The sequence below is a fragment of the Myotis brandtii genome, unplaced genomic scaffold, assembly GCF_000412655.1.
Source record: "Myotis brandtii unplaced genomic scaffold, ASM41265v1 scaffold596, whole genome shotgun sequence".
Classification (NCBI taxonomy): domain Eukaryota; kingdom Metazoa; phylum Chordata; class Mammalia; order Chiroptera; family Vespertilionidae; genus Myotis; species Myotis brandtii.
Window position 1 is genome coordinate 342,537 of NW_005370250.1, and position 20,085 is coordinate 362,621.

The 20,085-nt window shown below is 38.8% G+C and overlaps 2 protein-coding genes across 7 annotated transcripts in view; one reads left to right on the forward strand and one right to left on the reverse strand.

Moving 5' to 3' along the window:
* The window catches only part of RASGRP1 (RAS guanyl releasing protein 1 (calcium and DAG-regulated)), a 77,240-nt gene extending 61,331 nt beyond the window's left edge, over positions 1–15,909 (forward strand). For 3 of the 5 annotated variants that reach the window (XM_014550303.1, XM_014550304.1, XM_014550306.1), the window contains 7 exons: positions 719–828; positions 1,501–1,645; positions 2,313–2,349; positions 3,296–3,448; positions 4,869–5,254; positions 7,394–7,489; positions 13,400–15,909. In XM_014550303.1, coding sequence (XP_014405789.1) covers positions 719–828; positions 1,501–1,645; positions 2,313–2,349; positions 3,296–3,448; positions 4,869–5,254; positions 7,394–7,489; positions 13,400–13,534 — 1,062 coding nt within the window. In that variant the 3' untranslated portion in view covers positions 13,535–15,909. Of the gene's footprint in view, positions 1–718; positions 829–1,443; positions 1,646–2,312; positions 2,350–3,295; positions 3,449–4,868; positions 5,255–7,393; positions 7,490–13,399 lie in introns of those variants that run through there. The other 2 variants (XM_014550305.1, XM_014550307.1) reach the window with 2 other exon arrangements.
* Positions 7,499–20,085, reverse strand: part of FAM98B (family with sequence similarity 98, member B) — a 57,965-nt gene continuing 45,378 nt past the window's right edge. Inside the window, exon 9 of one of the 2 annotated variants that reach the window (XM_014550309.1) lies at positions 7,499–7,586. In XM_014550309.1, coding sequence (XP_014405795.1) covers positions 7,528–7,586 — 59 coding nt within the window. In that variant the 3' untranslated portion in view covers positions 7,499–7,527. Of the gene's footprint in view, positions 7,587–17,924; positions 20,084–20,085 lie in introns of those variants that run through there. The other variant, XM_005879348.2, reaches the window with a different exon arrangement.

Sequence of the window (20,085 nt, forward strand, 5' to 3'; positions counted from 1 at the left end):
GTGGGAAAAACAAGGTAAGAAACTGGAAACTCGTTCCTGTGTGAGCCCAGGGACAACTTACTCCTCACACTGTGGCTGCAGAACAGCTCAGTTACACTGGGCCAACACACTTTGGCCTTATGTGGGGGGAGGTGAGCCTCCTCTGACAGACCTAGCAGGAGAGAATAGATTTAAAGTTTCAGTTGATTTGGAGGCAAAAAGGTGTTGGAAAAGGTTTGAGTAAAAGGTAATGAGAATCTAAAACTGAAAATCTTGGCACTTGTTTGAGTGCACTGTGCTAAATGCTGAGGGGCAGTACATTAGGTTCATATTTCTACATTTATCCCTATGGACCATTCCAGCGTAACCACAGAAAAGTAACAGCCAGAGAGTGACAGGACGAGTAACTGAGGATTAAGAGGGGAGGGAGCCCTTCCAACTGCGCTATAGCTTCACAGAGGAAGTGCCGTCTGAGCTGAGCAAGGAAGGGCAGAGCGAGGGAGAACACCCCTGTGCGGCGAGCAGTACACTGGCCAGGGTGGCAGCATAACTGCTGTGCTAATGGATCAAAAGCCCCTGGCCACCCTCCAGAGGTGACCCACGCTTCTCTGCAGCAGCTTCACCAGCATTTCTTCATCCCCGCCCCTCAGAGGGGGAGGAGGAGAGGCTCCTACCAGCCGCCCCAGCCCCTTTGCCACTTGCCTAAAGGGTGATCACCAAAGAAACTCCTTTTTCACAGTCTGTCTTCAAGAACTATGATCATGACCAAGATGGATACATTTCTCAGGAAGAATTTGAAAAAATTGCTGCGAGTTTTCCGTTTTCCTTCTGTGTGATGGACAAAGACAGGTGAGAGTTTGTGAATGGGAATGTGGCTATGAGCCCTTTAGTAAAAGCAGTTTGTGTATCACTAAAAGAACTTCTAAACTTGGATGTGTCGCTGCTATGATTACTTAATGAATATTCGGGCTAAGAGAGCAATCATCAAATGATGCCTATCTGGCTTTGGATTGGACCATAAGTGATCATGAAGTCAGGTTAGTAATAGTCAACTATGAATTTTAAGAAGTTTAGTCTCCTTCTTGTTTTGTCCTTACAGATCATGAAAAACTAATATTTATTAATAATCAGCATATTTACTATTCACAAGGTTACATATGTTCTATCTTGGTTCTCTATATAAAACCAAATATATGGTTGGTGGGTTCAAGTTATGTATTATTACTGTCTGAAGTCAGAAACTGTAGCATAAGGTATCTCTCCCTATACACACAATTTCCATAATTTTTTAAAGTCCTGTAGATAGTGGTTAAATTAGTTGGGAAAACCTAGGTTAGCCAAAGAACAACTCCATAAAAGTGAGTAATGCTGTCTCCACTACTTATTACAAGCTATTCATGTATGATTAAAAGGACGGCTCATGGTGGTAATTACCAGGTAATACACAGTGTACTTCCACTCAAGGATGAAAAGGTGAATTTCCCCCTACCCCCCACATCCTGGTCTGTCGTTTGCTGGCAGGGAAGGCCTCATCAGCCGGGACGAGATCACGGCCTACTTCATGAGGGCCAGCTCCATCTACTCCAAGCTGGGCCTGGGCTTTCCTCACAACTTCCAAGAGACAACCTACCTGAAGCCTACTTTCTGTGACAACTGTGCTGGATTTGTAAGTTGTCCTTGGAGTGCTTCAGGGCTGAACTTGGGGAGGGGTACAAGACAGGTTAAATGACTAAGCTATGCACAGACCTCATAGCCCTTATCAGCTCATCCCAGCTTAGAGCCTAAGCAAACACCTAGAATAACCTAGTCCTCAAATGCATTTATGTGCATTCATCTTTTCCCATTCCTTCCTGATTTATTTTTCCCTCTGGTACGGGGCCTTGGATAAATAAGTATTAAATTTGGGATATATATATTTTTAAGTATTATATATTCATATGTTTCAAATGTTGTAAAAACATCCTCACCCCGCCCTACATCTGGGCTCTGCCCATCCTCTGTCCCGCCTCTGACCAAGTTTCCCCCAAACCCAGTCCCTGACCCCAGGGTTCTATAGATTTGTTAGTTTGGGATCCTGATATGATTCCACTTCTGGCCTAGAGAAGTCCTGGCTCATAAATCCTGTGAGCTTCTTGAGAACATCTGACTGATCAGCACAAACTCTCCCAGTTTTCAATTTAAGGTCAGAAGGGACAATACATAAGAGAGAAATGAGGTTTCCCTCCCTCTTGAGGTAGGAAGTAGAATGAAGGAAAATCAAGAGTGATGTCAATGCCTAGCCTCCTGCCAGATAGATGAGTGACATGTGGTGCATTCTGTCTCTTGTCTCATAGCTCTGGGGAGTGATCAAACAAGGATATCGATGTAAAGGTAAGGCTCAGCTTTGCGACTGCATTGTTTTCCCTGGTCTTAGGTATTTTCCTATAAAGACTGTTTGTTCATAGTAGTTGTCCATTCAGTCCACAACTTCTCAGCATAGCCTCATCCTCAGACTGGCTCCCCTAGAGGAGCCCTCGAGAGTGACTGCCACCATATAGAAGAGAGGGGTGCCTGGGTGACCAGTTATGCAGCTTCCCTTATAAGAGCCTCTCTCTGCCTTGGAAATACGGGTGGCTGCTAGGAGGTTATGCTCCCAGACAGCCCTGGAGAGGCAGATCCCCAGTGAAAGGCAAAGAATCACTTTTGGAACAGAAGTGATTACCAACGCCTTTGTCAGCTTTCCTCTGATGAGTAGACACCTCCCTGTGACTAGAAACATTCAGGAGTGAAGGAAAAGAGAGATTTTAATGAAAGGAAGGAAGGATAAGACCTAACAGCTGAGAGCCTCTAGAGCAGTGGTTCTCAACCTTGGCTGCACATTAGAATCACCTGGGAATCTTTTTAAAATCCTGATTTCTGGGCCTCATCCTCTGGAAAATCTGTTTCTTTGTTACTAATGTTGTGGCCCCACCACATAACAAAGAAACAGAATTTCCGGAGGATGAGGCCCAGAAATCAGGATTTTAAAAAGATTCCCAGGTGAGTCTAATGTGCAGCCAAGGTTGAGAACCACTGCTCTAGAGGGTCTCCCTAGAGTAGGCAGTATGTGAGGGATAACCAAGACACCACCTCTTCCCTCCGCGGCAACAGGTGCCGCTTCCTCACCTTGTGGTAAGGGCTACAACAGGACTGAGATCCAGGACTGACCAAGTGGGAATGCTGGGTTCACTAGGTGTCCTAGCTCCAGAAGAGAGGGCAGGCATATGTGACAAGAGGGCCCTAGAGAAGAAAGCGATGTGTGCTGAAAGACTTTCTGACTGGGGTGTCTTGTCCATAGACTGCGGGATGAACTGCCACAAACAATGCAAAGATCTGGTTGTGTTCGAGTGCAAGAAGCGAGCCAAGAACTCAGCAGCTCTCACAGACAATAGCACCGCTGTGGGGCCAACGTTCAACCTCTGCTCATTGGGAGCCAAAGACCTGCTCCATGGTAAGGAGGCATTGGGAACATCTATCTTGGAAAGTGAAATGGGAAGGATGAAGTTTTCAGGGAGGAAAGATTATCTTTATCCTTCTTTTCTTTTTGTAAATATATTTTAATTTATTTCAGAGAGGGAGAGAGATAGAAACATCACTGATTGGCTGCCTCCTGCACGCCCCACACTGGGGATCAAGTCCACAACCCTGGCATGTGCCCTGACCAGGAACCGAACCATGACCTCCTGGTTCATAGGTCGACGCTCAATCACTGAGCCATGCCATCCTTCTCTTTCTTAATAGAAACCAGCACGAATTCCATTATGGAAGACATGCCTGTATATTATGTGCCCTATATTTTAAGAGTTACATCATCTTTGGGAACAACTGCCACATAAAATGCAAATTTCATGCAGAAAATAACACAGAGGTCTGGGGTCTCAGCGTGAAGTCTGGAAAAAGGCTGTATCTTTTCATACTTACCTTACTCCTCCAAAAGAGACAGTGAAATTATTTTAGAGTAAATATAACAATTTATTCTGGTACTTGAATAACAGTGTAATTTTGAGATTTGGGTAAATATTTAATGTTAATTTAAATTATGTTCCCCTAGAGAAAAATACTAGATAGGATCCTTAAAAGTATTTCTAGTATTACAATTGTTGATTGGGATTACAAATGCTAAGTAGAAAACTCTCGTTGTCCAAAAGCCATTTTACTTTACCAATCCAATGTCTTAGCTGGAAAGTTTGCTAATAGAAAAGCATATTTTAAACTTACTGCTGAGTCTTTGCAAAGCAGTAAACATAGATGATCTGCTGCCTATCTTAAAGCCTACCCCCATCTCAAATTCATCCGCTCCTACTCTACATCTCCAGGAACTTACTTCTTTTGGTTAATACCTAGCTGGGTCCTGGATAAGGCTGTTGTTCGAAGAAGACAACCAGAATGACTCCTCTCTCCTTTTCTAATCAGTATCAAAGGGCGGCAATATATTTGCTAGAACTTCCCTATCACAGTTAAGCTGTGCCTATTGTACAAATTCACAAATAGGTGCCACAGAGAATTCCTAGCAGCTAATCAAGGCCATCTGTATCAGGACCAAAACCTGAGCGCTGACAGCTCCCAAATCCCAGGGTCTACTGAAGATATTTATGAAACATGACAGCCCTGAGGCAGGGGCTTCAATTTTCCCTCTAGCAACCTTTGTGCAAATAGAAAAAGATGCCCCTTCCTCAGGGTGAATGCAGCCTGATACCAGCAGCCACAGCTTGGCCAGCAAAGTCCCTGAGTTTCAGTCCCCTTCACCCCCCAAATTGGGTGCCTAAAAATGAGCCCATTTGGGGCCTATGGGTGTTTCTGAAACTAATGTATCAATCTGAGTCTCTGCTTTTCTGAACTAGAGCACCAACATGTCTCGTGTCTTCCTACAGCACCTGAGGATGGACCTTTTCCATTCCCTAATGGGGAGGCTGTGGAACAAAGTGAAGAAAGTAAAGATCGGACCATCATGCTCATGGGAGTGTCCTCACAGAAGATTTCTGTTCGGCTGAAGAGGACTGTCGCCCACAAGGCCACCCAGACCGAAGCACTGCATTGGATGGGCAGCGAGGGCCCTTCTGGTCCTTTTGCGCTATCTTCCCCAAGGAAGACAGCCCAGGACACTCTGTACGTGCTTCCTAGTCCTACGTCTCCATGCCCCAGCCCAGTCTTGGTCAGAAAGCGGGCTTTTGTAAAGTGGGAGAATAAAGACTCCTTCATGAAATCAAAGGAGGAACTCCGCCACCTCAGACTCCCAACTTACCAAGAGCTGGAACAGGTACCTTTTTCTTTGTTTTCAGACTCTGAGAGAAATGGGGCTAAACCAGGGAAGGGAGCATAAACTGAAGATTCAGTCCAGGTTGATTACTAGCAGATTAAAACAAGTAAAGAGATCCTGGCTTTCTCTCAAAGAAACGAGTGGGGGCACTGACTCACATTACATGACTACAACAGGATATATACAGGGCTCCCTATTGCCATAGACATGCCAGGGCCCAAACTGTTCACAGGAGGCTCCAAAACAACTCCTACTGACCAGTTTTACAATGCTGACCCCACACCCCTTTTCTAGATGGGACTTAAAGTGAACTTGCCTAAATCCTTCTTCCTTATAATTTTTACTCTATTCATCAGTGTTATGTTTGGGGACCTTCATGGTTGCCTAGGCATCTTCCTAAAAGAAGGTAGGTGATCAGTGTGCTACCAAAAAAAAAAAGTGTATTATAATTCACCAACTGAAAGACCTCCCTCTTAATGTAAATGAGGGAGATCATTTCTAACACATCAGGTAATGTGCTGAAGAGCTAAATCAATAGTAGTTGGCAAATGCATAGCTGAATATAATATACAGCAATATAATCTATAAAATGGTAAAAATTGTGCTACTGGAAGCTTCTTTTTTCTGTTAGGCTCACAATGTCTAATAAGGTACCTAATGGTGGCAAAAGGAGTTTGGGAATATGGTGCCAAAGATTTGAGAGAAGGGAATAAGGAGGTTAAAAAATAAAAAGGAAAGTAGGTGCCCTAACCGGTTTGGCTCAGTGGGTAGAGTGTCGGCCTGCAGACTGAAAGGTCCCGGGTTCGATTCCGGTCAAGGGCATGTACCTTGGTTGCGGGCACATTCCCGGTAGGGGAGTGTGCAGAAGGCAGCTGATCGATGTTCTCTCCCATCGAAGTTTCTAACTCTCTATCCCTCTCCCTTCCTCTCTGTAAAAAAAATCAATAAAATATATATTTTTTTTAAAAAAAAGGAAAGTAGGAGATAGAACAGGTAGTTTCCAAATACTCTTCTCTGTAGGGTCAATTACTAGCATACTTCTTTTTGTTCAGCATGCAAAGCTCACAGTGAGCTGGCTTACACAGACCTCTTGTTTATAGATCTAGTTTCTTACCAATGGCAGTTAAGTCAAGTCATTTTAGAGATCATTCACTTTATTACAGGGGAGGAATGCCTATCTGCCCTTTCCCCACCCCCCCCACCACCCCCGCCCCACAAGCATCAAGGTTGGCAATGTGTTTTTGGAGGTCTATCATTACAATAAAAAGCCAACATTCACCTAGATAGAATTCCTTACATAAGTCTATATAATACATAGTGAAGCTGTGTAAGATGGCCTCAGGATTCCCACCTTGTTCTCAGTGTTGTACCTTTCCTGTCAAACTCCAGGAACTGACTTAGAGGCACATTTAAAGAAACAAGTTAGCTGGCATGGCTCAGTGAACCAGGAGGTCACAGTTCGATTCCTGGTCAGGGCATATGCCCGGGTTGTGGGCTATCCCCAGTAGGGGGCATGCAGGAAGCAGCCAATCGATGATCCTCTCTAAAATCAACAAAAAATATTTTTTTAAAAAGGGAAGTAAGTTACATACATAATAAGAAGAAAATCTTGGTTTGGTGTCTTGAACAAAAAGATATAACATTAGGCCCTAACCGGTTTGGCTCAATGGATAGAGCGTCGGCCTGCGGACTCAAGGGTCCCAGGTTCAATTCCGGTCAAGGGCATGTACCTTGGTTGCGGGCACATACCAAGTGGGGAGTGTGCAGGAGGCAGCTGATCAATGTTTCTCTCTCATTGATGTTTCTAACTCTCTATCCCTCTCCCTTCCTCTCTGTGAAAAAATCAATAAAATATATTAAAAACAAAAAGATATAACATTAGGAGAAACATGAAAAAAAGAACAGATTTTCTGGATGAAAGGTACTCTCTTACTCAGAGTATTTTTAACACATGCTTTAAGTCAATCAAAAGGTGAAAGAAATCTTGAAAAGCGAACCCAATAAAAGAGAAAGAACTTTACAAAGATTTGTGTTTCTAGTCCCCAGAAACACAACTACCCATTAAACTCTTTGACCTGTTTAGTCCTCTGTAAAATACAGGGCCAGGATTCCATATGCTCTCTTTACGGTTTGCTTCAGGTCTTGACATTTTACATGTCCATGAAAAGGAACAATGTAGATGGCAACAATGACTTCCTGATGCAAGAAATGGGTGGTAGAGAGATTTCAGATGAGGTAGGTCCAGAATAATTCCTACCCACTAATACCAGAACTCACAAACCAAACCCTCGTACTGTTTCCCTCTCTTTACATTTATTCTTGTCATAGTGACCTAGGGACAAGAATTCACAATTATGTTTAAAAAACACACACACACAATGAGTCCCACTTTCCATTAAGTAAAATCCTTACATGATTTGTCTACCTGCAATTCAACAGCCCCATCCACTGCTCACCGTAAATTCTAAAAAGAAGTACATTGTTAGTATTGACCCTATAGAATATTTAGACAACTGCTATTGGCCCAGTTGTCCCATAACCTACTTTCCTACACTACTCTAGCAATAAACAGTTAGAATTAGAAAAACTATAGCTATCTATTAGAAAGGGGTGTTAACTGCTTATGGTAGTAGTAGAGGCCCGATGCACAAAATTCGTGCAAGGGGCTCAGCCCTCGCAGACCCAGCTTAGTCCAGAAGGTCGTTTGGCTGTCTGGTCTAATTAGCATATTACACTTTTATTATTATAGATAAAGACTTAAGGAGTATTAAAAAGAACTATTACCTAATTTCATTTCTCAATGAATTCAAAGCATAAAGAGGTCAATTGTGATATCAAAAATATAAAAGGGGAGAAGTAAAGGAGTAGAAACTTTATAGACAAATGAAGATAAAGGTGCTACCAGCATAAAAGGACTATTTTATCTATGATATGTTTTTTATAAGCCACATGGTATCCACAAAGCAAAAATCTAAAGTAGAGTTATGAAACACAAAGAGGGGAGACTAAGCAAATTACCATAGAAAATTACCACTTTACAAAGGTAAACTGAGAGAAAAAGAAACAATGGAGATACACAACAACCAGATGGCAATAGTAAGTTCTTATACATCAATAATCACTCTAAATATAAATAAAGTTTACCAATCAAAAGGCCATATGGATTTAAAAAGAGACCCAATTATGTGCTACCTATAGCAAACTCATTTTAGCTCTAAAGACACAGGCTCAAAATGGATAGAAAAGGAATATTCCACGTGAATAGAAACTAAAACAAGGTGGCCATAGCCACACAAGACAAATGTACAATTGTAAATATATATATATGCAGCCATCATTGGAGCACTGAAATATATGTATTAAGCAAATACTAACAGATCTAAAGGGAGAAATAGACCACACAGTAATAGTAGGGGACTTCAACACCCTACTGTTATCAAAGGATAGATCATCCAGAAAGAAAATTAACAAGGAAATTTTAGAATTGAACCACACTCTAGAACAAATCAACTTAACAGACATACATGGAAAATTCTCTCAAACAGCAGCAGCAGAATATAAATCTTCCAGGATAGATCATATGATAGGGCACAAACAAATCACAGCAAATTTAAAGACTGAAATCATACCAACTATATTTTCAGACCACAATGGTATGAAACTAAAAATTAACAAGAGGGAAACTGAACAACCATTGAGTCAAAGAAATCAAATGGGAAATAAAAAATTACCTCTACACAAATGGAAATACAACATATCAAAACTTACAGTATGCACCAAATGCATATCTTAAAAAATCTCAAATAAACAACCTAACTTTACATCTCTTGGGACTTAAAAAAAACAAATTAAACCCAAAGTTAGAAGAAGGAAGAAAATTATTAAGATCAGAACAAAAATAAGTGAAATAGAGACAAGTAAAAATAGAAAGGCTCGACGAAACTAAAAGCTGATTCTTTGAAAGGATAAAATTAGAAATGCAAAATGTGGTATTACAACTGTTACTACACAAATACATGACACCACAAGAAACTATTATAAACAATTATATGCCAATAAATTAAATAACCTAAAATAAATGGATACATTTCTAGAAACACACAATATACCCAGACAGAAGTAGAAATCTGAACAGACTAATAATGAACAAAGAGACTGAATAGTAATGAACCTCCCAATACAAAAAAAAATCCCAGGATAATGAAATGGCTTCACTAGCAAATTCTACTCAAAGAAGAATTAACACCAATCCTTCTCAAACTCTTTCAAAAAACTGAGGAGGAGGGAATACTTCCAAACTCATTCTACAAGGGCACCATTACCCTGTTACCAAAGAGAGATAAGGGCACCACAAGAAAAATACAGACCAATATCACTGATAAATATAGATACAAAAATTATCAACAAAATATTAGCAAACCAAATTCAAGAATACACAGAAAGGATTATATACCAGGGCTAAGTGGGATTTACCCTTGGATGCAAGGATGGCTCAACATATGCCCACTCTTATTCAGTACAGTACTGAAAGTCTTAGCTAGAGTGATTGAACTAGAAAAAGAAATAAAAGTCATCCAAAATAGGATTGTCTGCAGATATTATGAGTCTGTACTGGTATGTAGAAAATCCAAAGACTCAACCAGAAAACTGTTGGAACTAATCAACAATTTCAGTAAAATTGCAGGATACAGCAATCAGTTAAATTTCTACTAATATACATCTAAAAAATCCATTCACAATAGCATCAAAAACAATAAAATACTTGGACTACATTTAACCCAGGAAGTGAAAGATCTATACAATGAAAACTACAAGACTTTGCTAAAACTGAAGAAGACATAAATGGAAAGAAACCTGTGTTCATGGATTAGAAGAATTAATATTGTTAAAATATTCACACTGTCCAAAGCAATCTATAGATTCAATGTAATCCCCATCAAAATACCAATGGCATTCTTTAAGAAATGGAAAAATAATCCTAAAAATGGTATGGAACCACAAAAGACCTCAAATAACCAAAGCAATCCCTATTTTAAAAAATTGTTGGAGGTACCACACTCCCTGATTTCAAACTTCACCATAGGGCTACAATAATAAAAACAGTATGGTACTGGCACCAAAATAAACATGTAGACCAATGTAACAGAAACGAGAGCTCAGAATGAAACTCCTGCTTGTACAGGTCAGCTAATATTCAATGCGTGAGCCAAGAGCACCCAGTGGGGAAAATAAAGTCTCTTCAACAAATGGTTTTGGAAAAACACATACAGTGCAATGAAACTGGGAATCTTACACTACTCACAAAAAATAACTCAAAACGGATCAAAGACTTAAACGTAAAACTTGATATTATAGAACTCTTGAAAGAAAACATAGTTCGGAAGAAGTTCCTTGATATTAGTCTTGACAATGATTTTTTTGGATATGACACCAAAAGCAAAAATAAAAGTAAAAATCAACAAATAAAACCACATTTAAACATAAACGCTTTCCCAAAAGAAACAACAAAATGATAAAGAATGAGAGAACATTTTTGCAAACTATATATCAAATAAGGGATTAATGTCCAAAATATGTATTTTAAAAGACTCAAACAATAACAAAAAAATCCAATTAAAAAATGGGCAGCCCTGGCCTGGTGACTCAGTTGGTTGGAGCATCGTCCCATAAACCAAAAGGTTTTGGTTCGATTTCTGTCAGGGCTCATACCCAGGTTGCAGGTTCAATCCCCAGTCAGGAGCATACTGGGGGCAACTAATTGGTTTCTCTCTCACATCGATGTTTCTCTTCCTCTCCCTTCCTCTCTTTCTACAATCAGTAAACATATCCTGGGGGAAGGATTAAAAAAATTGGTCAGAAGAACTAAAAATATTTTCCAAAGAAGATATACAGATGGCCATCAGGTACATAAAAATGTGCTCATCATCACTAATCATCAGGGAAATGCCTATCAAAACTACAATGAGTGCTGGCCAATTTGGCTCAATGACTAGAGCATCAGCCTGCAGACTGAAGAATCCCGGGTTCGACTCTGATCAAGGGCACATGCCCAGGTTGTGGGCTCCATCTGGGCCTGGGCCCTGGTCGGGGTGTGTGCAGGAGGCAACCAATCAATGTGTCTCTCTCACATCGATGTTTCTCTCTCTATGTCTCTCCCTCTCCCTTCCACTCTCTCTAAAAAAATCAATGGAAAAATATCCTCGGATGAAGATTTTAAAAAAAACACAAAAAACTACAATGAAATATCACCTCACACCTGTTAGAACAGCTATCATCGGATCCCACTTCTAGGAATTAATCCTAAGAAGCCAGAAACACTAATCATAATCAGAAAGAAAATATGCACCCCTATGTTTATAGCAGCATTATTTACAATAGCTAAGATCTGGAAACAGCCCAAGTGCCCATCAGTAAATGAATGATTAAAAAACTGTGATACATTTACACATGGAATACTATGCAGCTGTAAAAAAGAAGGCTCTCTTACCCTTTGAGACAGCATGGAGGGACCTGGAGAGTATTATGCCAAGTGAAATAAGCCAGAAAGAGAAAGACAAGTATCACATGATCTCATTTATATTTGGAATCTAACGAACAAAATAAACTGATGAACAAAAAAAGATCCAAAGACACTGAAGCATGCAACAGACTGACGTATTTTAGGAGGTTGGGGGGAGCAGGAAGTGATTAATCAATGAATTTATATGCATAGACCATGAACAGACAATAGTGCAGAGAAGGCCTGGAAGGGGAAGGGAGTAGGATGGAGGGAAAAAAGAGATACCTGTTAAACTTTCAACAATAAAGATAAATGTTAAAAAAGACAAGCAATGAGTACTGACAAGGACATGGTGAAAAGGGAACCCTTGTGCACTGTTGTGGGAATGTTCATTGGTACAGCCACTGTGGAAAACAATATGGAGGTCCCTCAAAAAATTAAAAATAGAACTATCACATGATCTAGCAATTCCACTTCTGAGTAATTATCAGAAGAAAACACTAACTCAAAAACATAAATACACCACCTGTTCACTGCAGAATTACTTACAATAGCCAAGATACGCAACAACCTAAGTGTCCATAGACAGATGAATGGTTAAAGAAAATGTGGTACATGTATACAATTGAATATTATTCAACCATAAAAAAAATTAAATCTTCCTGTTTATGACAAATGGATGAACCTTGAGCACATTAAGATAAGTCAGACAGAGAAAAACAAGTACTATACTGAATCACTTCTATGTAGAATTTTAAAAAGCAAACTTATAAAAGCAGAGAATAAAATGGTGGTTACCAGGCAATGGGGGTGGGAGGAGAGGACAGATGTTGAGGGTACAAATTTACAACAAGTGATAAATTAGCCCTAGAGATATAATGCACAGTATAGAGATTATAGACAATAATATTGTATCATCAAACTTGCTAAGAAGACTAGAATTATTCCAACTTCTAAAAAGAATTATGTAACATGATGGAGGTGTTAATTATAGCGACCTTGGCAATCATATTACAATACATAATTATCAAATTAACAGGTTGTACACCTTAAATTTATATAATGTTATGTGCCAAATATATTTCAATTTAAAAAAAACTTCAAGACTGGAAACCAACTGCTGTCCATATAATTAAATGACTGAAAATTAGGTAACTGGATTCCAGTTTAGAGGCTGGGATAAAATTCCTATCTTTGCCAAGAGTTCACTAGTTTTCAATGATTTGGGGGTAAAAACACTTGAAGAAAAATGAACTATGATATATCATATTACAGTATTCCGAATCACTGCTTTCAAACCTCAAACCTGACCAGAGACTCTGTTTCTGCCAAGTTTAAGTCTCCTGCTACACAACTTCCATAGGTTGTGTCATTATCCACCTATTGCCCGGGAATGGTTTATTCTGCCTGTTAGCCACTCACATCTTTGATATGATTAACAAAAACTAATTGCTGTTTGCACATGTTCATTTGTTATTTAACTTATTAGTTTATATTAAGGGTAAAATAACTGTCTTGAAAAAATTTTTTTAATACTCAGCCACAATGAATGGGAGATGCCAATCAAGTGTAGTACTTCCGATATTGTAACTGATTTACTATTCATTGCTGCTTTATTAACATACCTTATTCTCCTTTCTCTTTAGGAAATAAATACACTGAAAGCAGATAATGATGCTCTAAAGATCCAACTGAGATATGCACAGAAGAAAATAGAAAGCCTCCAACTTGCAAAAAGCAATCATGTCTTAGCTCAGATGGAACAGGGTGACAGTTCTTAGCCCAGAAACTCAAGGAGCACAATCTGTAGATAAATGGATCAGAGATCTCATTTCCCAAACCAGTTAACACAAAGATTGGGGAAGCTTAGAGTGACCAGCTTTAAAGGGGGTACTTTAAAAAGGAAAAGCTAGTCTCTCCCCCCACCACACCCCCCGGCAATGTGTGATACTGTTTTCTCTTCCAGTCAGTTGAATCAAAGGGGAGGAAAACTGAAAAATGCAAAATTTTTGCCATTCATACCACTAACATTTTCCCCTGAGACTAAGGGCAAAAGTATGAAAAAACATGACTATAGTTTCCTGACAAGGTAGCCTCTCCTATGTGGCCTGCCTGGCTGCTTCTTCCTCAGAACTAAAATCTCTGGAAAATGAATTTGCTTCCTTCCCTGGGGTTTTCTGTAAACTGGGGAATTTACTTTGTTCCACTCAAAGCTTATTTATAATTTTAAAGTAGATTCACTTCCTCTACATTCCAGCATTCTTTATGAATCTGGTTCCCGATTCACTACCTCAAATCTAATCAATTAGCCCCTCCCACCCCCATCCTTCCTCACCGTGCTCATCATATACACAAGGATATCTACCTAGAGCTGAACTTCTAGAATGTAAGTACAAATTGTGGAGGCCTATTCAGCAACATGACATTATCCAGTTGTATATCAACTAATAGTTTTAGTCACAAAGTCATAATAAAATAAGTAATCAAATTAAATACCTGAAAACATGACTATTACCATTTTATACATGACTAATTAGCTAAAATAAACGTAATGCAAACATGTCTGTCCTCTACAGTGGATAGAATTAGGACTTTATGGCTATTTTTTTTAAAAACAGAGTCTGCTTAGCTCTTCATGTGCCATCTTTACCCTTTTTTAAGTAACTTTTTGAGCTGAAGTTGTGCTTACCAGTATACTGCCTTCACTATTAATACCATTTAGAAATAAGCTAATTGGATCAGAGCCTTCAATAACAGCTGACAGCGTGTATATATGTGTATATATTATGTATATACAGTATCAGGCGTGCATGTGACTTGGAATTTTGTTTCCCCCTTCATAAAATGTGGAAGTGAATTAAACAACTTTTAGTCATTTACATAAATTCACAAATATAAGTTCAGTTTGTTATAAGATGAAGAATTTACTCACAATGTAAATTGTATTGTTTGTAACCTCACAAGTAAGAGCCCTGTGAGTTATCTATTAATGAAAGTTAATGATAAATGGGCTCATTTAGTTGTCTGGGCAACTGATCACAAACTCCTCTGTTAGACTATTTCTCTAAAAAAGTCCAATGATCATTTTCTTTTCTTTTTTTGGGGGGTGGGGGGGGGGCGACTTACCTTCCATGCTTAGAAAGCCTGGTACAAAACTGATTTGAAATTCATAAACAAGTTGAACAACATGCCAAGAATATAATCCCAGCCTTGAGAAGTTCCAAACCTAAAGCCAACAACACCAAGTCTTAGAGTACAAAGTACATATACATAGTATAGCTTCCTTGGAGGATTCAGACCATTTAAGAAGTTAATTTGATGACAGACTAGTTCCTATCTGCATACCTCCTTATACTGAGCTTTAGTGACAAAGCTAGTGACTAGTTTTCCTTTGTGTTTTAAAAAATCACTTTACACACAGACTTAAATCTCACCACCTAATATGTGAACTTATAGAAGCTACTCTACTATGCCACTTACATTATATGGAACATGAGTTTATGATCATCTTTAAAATTCATATTCTTCACTATTATCCTTTTCCTCTGATATAAACCAAAAATAGTACAGCTCAATTTTCTTTACACATAGCCACATAACAATAATTTTTTCATTTTTCTTCCCCTCCACCCAAAATACAGATTCCAGGTTAGTTTCTATGTAAATAATCTGTAATCTATAGGAATTCAAAAGGTCAGTCCTCTTAGTTAGTCAAATTAACATGGCTAAAGAATCTTACCCCTGAATGGATAGGAAGCAGTAATTTCATCACAGGTTTTTACAGCCCACCTAGGGCCAAAGAAGTAGTGTGTAAATTAGTATTATTTGTGTGGAATCTACAGAAATAATCTGGAATAGACTTTTATTGTTAAGCCTAGAATACAAATTTCTGTGTCTTGTACTGACTTGAATAAGTTTGGGCATATATTTATCTGCCAAAACAACGACAAGTTTTGTTTTGTTAACAGCAATGTCACTTCTCATTCTCTTTGGTAATTGACTTGACTTTTTACTGGTTGTGAATTTCTGTCTAAAGATGTATTATGTAAAAGAACTACAAGGAAAAAACAAATGTACAGATTGTAAAGTTTTTTATATCTATTGTAAGTTTTCTTTGTGTAATATTTATATGATAAAAGACATTAGGATCCCTATAGCATCGATGTCTTGTATTTCTTCTAGTTCATGAATATGTAGACGCTTCACCTGAATTTTTATTATAATCCACAGCTGAGACTACTCCCCTATTGTATTAACCAAACAGTTCTGGAAGAAAAAGCAAAGCAACTAACTAGTTAGTAAAATTTTTTCTAAATCTTTTTATAACACAAAGAAGTAACAGTACAGAAATATTCAACCTTTTCCCATCTTACTGCATTATGACTTACAGTGATCCCTAAATATTAAGTCTATAAACACTTAACACTGAGGAGACAGATCTGAGGCTGTCATTTCTCTGTGGCTTTGGTCTTTAATTCCACAGTTCTATCCAAGAAAACTGGCAAGTAGAGAAACTTTGAAGCTGTGGGTGAAATTGGTAGAGAATGATGGTTCAATCTAGTATACAGACCACCCAGAGCAATTCATTTGTGCTCATGATTAGTGAATAGAGACCCAGTGCACAAATTCGTGCACTGGGTGCAAGGGGTGGGGTCCCTTGGCCTGGCGATCGAGGCCTATCAGGAGGGCTGGCCGGCCAGGGGGAGGGGCTGCGGGAGGTTGGCCAGCTGTGGGGAGGGGCCATGGGAGGTTGGCTGACAGCACCCCCCATAGGATCCGATTGGTGGGGGGACGGGTGGGGGCCATAGGAGGTTGGCTGGCTGGCCGGGGGAAGGGGCCACGGAAGGTTGGCTGTGAGAGTGCACTGACCATTAGGGGGCAGCTCCTGCATTGAGCATCTGCCCCCTGGCAGTCAGTGCATGTCATAGCGACTGGTCGACCAGTTGTCTGGTCGTTTGGTTGTAATGGTCGTTTAGGCTTTTATATATATAGATATATATATAGATGAGAGAGAGCTGTGATTTCCCTAATCCCCAGCCAACTTCTGTGTAACCAGACCAACGAAAAAGGAAGAAAAATTCCAATCACTGAAATCCCAATACAGAATGCATTCTGATACACTTGCATGTGGGTGTAGTCATCATTTTGGCAATTTTCATTATATTATATACAAAATAATGAAGTCACTCTGACAACCTAAACCTAAAGAAGAGATTAAATTTCCTCTCCTCCAGCCCCAATTCCCATCCCAAATCTCTATCTTGTGCTCCTTACACGATATAGATAGTATCATTGCTTAGAACATTCTCTGGTCACAGATCTTTTATGGATTTTCAAACCTTCTTTTGATACAAATACAGGCAACTAAATGTTTTTGGTTTAAAATGTTTTGCGGTTTTTTTCTGTTGTGAGTAAGGTTTCCCTGATCTGCAGAACACAAGGGAATAGGTTCAAAGAAAACACATGACCCCCTCTTTTGCTGAGAGCTGACATTAATGTGTGGTGGTTATGTATGGGCAGGACTTATGTTATTTATACTAGTACAGTCCAAATGTGAGCGTAGTTACCTTCTTTAACCCAGAAACTCCCAGTAATGACATATCTATAGATGCTATTTAGATACCAAAGGCTAGACCAATGCAAGAAAAATTAAAAGGGGGAGGGAAAACCAGGTAATATGAAAATGAGAACCAGGCAAAAAGAAATGAAGCAGCACACAAAAAAGGTATTGAACTTTAGGAAGCAGTTAAGTACCATTCATCATACTCTACATTTGTATTACACTCAATTTATAAAACATTTTCACATTATGGCCTTTCAATAAGGCCCCAGCTGGCCTTATTGCTATTTTATTTTATTATTTTTTAAAATATATTTTTATTGATTCAGAGAGGAAGGGAGAGGGAGAGCTAGAAATATCAATGATGAGAGAGAATCATTGCTCAGCTGCCTCCTGCATGCCCCACACTGGGACTACAGCCCGCAATCTGGGCACATGCCCTGACCAGAAATCAAACCATAACCTCCTGGTTCATCAGTCGATGCTCAACCACTGAACCACGCCAGCTGGGCACCTTAGTACTATTTTAGATACTGCTTAGCACACTCTTCTACAAATGAAATTTTTACTGAACAAAGATTATCATTAAAATCTTAGCTCAGAAGAAAGAATAAGATATTTGAGTCTAGACCACTCAGCTTTTATTCAAGTGAAGTTTTATAGGAATGTGTAAATGTGTTGCTCCAGCTCTGACATGATTGCAGGAGCAAGTGCTGAACCTGTGTAAAATTTACAGTGAGTCCTGTGGATAATCCAACAGCACTCCTATGAAGGTACAAAGAAATCTTACAGAAATTGATGAACTACTGTTTCTGTCATTATTCATAAACCTTTAGTGATAATAGCTGAAGGTAGTTATAAGCCCCTTCTACGTCAGCAACTAAAGCTTCCGAAAAGAAATAAAGCAGAAATGTTAGTTTTAAATGAACGTTTTAACTAGCAACTCTCTTGAAATACTTTACTCCAGTGGTCTCTGCTTATATATTTTTAAAAATTATTTTTCAGAGTTCATAGCTACTGATAAAAATGTTTTCTTAATTATGAAAAACATTCTTCTCCAACAATCACAAATAAAATTAAGTCTTTTCATTAAATATAAGCACATTAAAAAATAATCTAAGTTCACAAATAATCAAAAACATTTGTTTTCCTATACTTAACAAATTTCTTTGAAGGGTTATCTTGAAAAACACATGGCCAAGACTCACACAATGTTTACTTTTAAAGTTTTAACATTATTTTAGGTTTCACCACAGGGTTTACTATAAAACAACAAGAACTGCCAAATACCAATATCCACTGGTACTCAGCATTCTATCTATTGAGGTGGTTAGAGCATAGAAAGTTGTTATGCACAGGTGTTGAACAGAAGCCTACATCGGGACACAGGCTTTACAGTGGGAATTTAAAAAATCTGTATGGCTATCACTTTTTCTCTCTCTCTACATTAAGAGAAAAATGCATAACTTGGCCCACTTCTTAAACCATTCACAATAGGTGCACTATAAATTCCCAACAAATTTCACTTGTACTTAGGTCTATATGAAACAACCTGGGTAGGGCTCAAGCATCACATACATTCCTCATCTGACAAATGAGGACAAATCAATCCTTGAGATCTTTGATCATTTTAGCCCATAGCACCCCTCAGCTAGCGCCATAATTCAAATTCACAACTCCTGGTCACCAAGCCTTTGACTGCTCCAACCACATATAATGCTTCTCTAACACTGTATTTTCCAAATCTAACTGAATCAGAACTACCAAGGGATGTCTTGGCCTACCTCTGATTTATTAAAACTGGAAAGTGCTGCTCTAATCCTATGTAATACAGTTCAGCCTGCCATTTAACATTCTAATATCTAAAATGATGGCCCAAAGGATGAAGAAACAATTTATAAGAATATTTTTTTAGACCATCATGTAAAACTGGTTCATGTCTTTGTCCCTTTAGAGTAATTCTGACCTCAATCAAACTTTGCTTTGTCAAACAAAATCACAAATTTCAAATCCAGTTGGAAAATAAATCAAATATGCACACCAAAAAGTAGACTCAGGCTTCAATTAGTGGAATTTTAACAGAAACCTGGGCAGAGGAATTACTTCCTATAAAAGAAAAAACAAGCCATGACAACTATCTATTGAACAAAACTATCAGTCCCTTTCCCTATTTTATAAAGTAAAATTAATAAATATAAAACACAGGAATACAGATGAGGCAACAGTCTAATAACAAGTGGGGTCTGTTTTATGAGTGTCAAACCTGAATAAAATACAGGTAACAATCTAAATTCAATCATGACAATAAAATACTTTCCATTTTTCCAAGTCTGATGGTAATATTTACAATTTTAAAAATAGCCTTTGCTCATTTTTTTTGTTTTTTAAAAAGACATAACATGCTCAAGGGTACACAGATATGAAAAAAAATTCATCACTCTGTCCAAGAGATCATACAGTATAAAACAATGCTCTTACATATTAACCCAATTCAAGAATGATATCAAGGAATCTAACAGTGTTTACTTCATAGATGACATTCAAATGTGTTATTTAGAACACTATACCTAATGTAGCTATCAAAAAGTAAGCACTGCTAATTTTTGTACCTTTCAATATCTTCTATATCCGCCACCACCACCTCCTCCATATGGATCTCCATAACCTCTTCCACCATAGCCTCCTCTCCCACCATAGCCCCCTCTCCCACCATAGTCTCCCCTCCCACCATAATCTCCCCTGCCTTGGAAACCTCCTCCTCTACCACCCCCT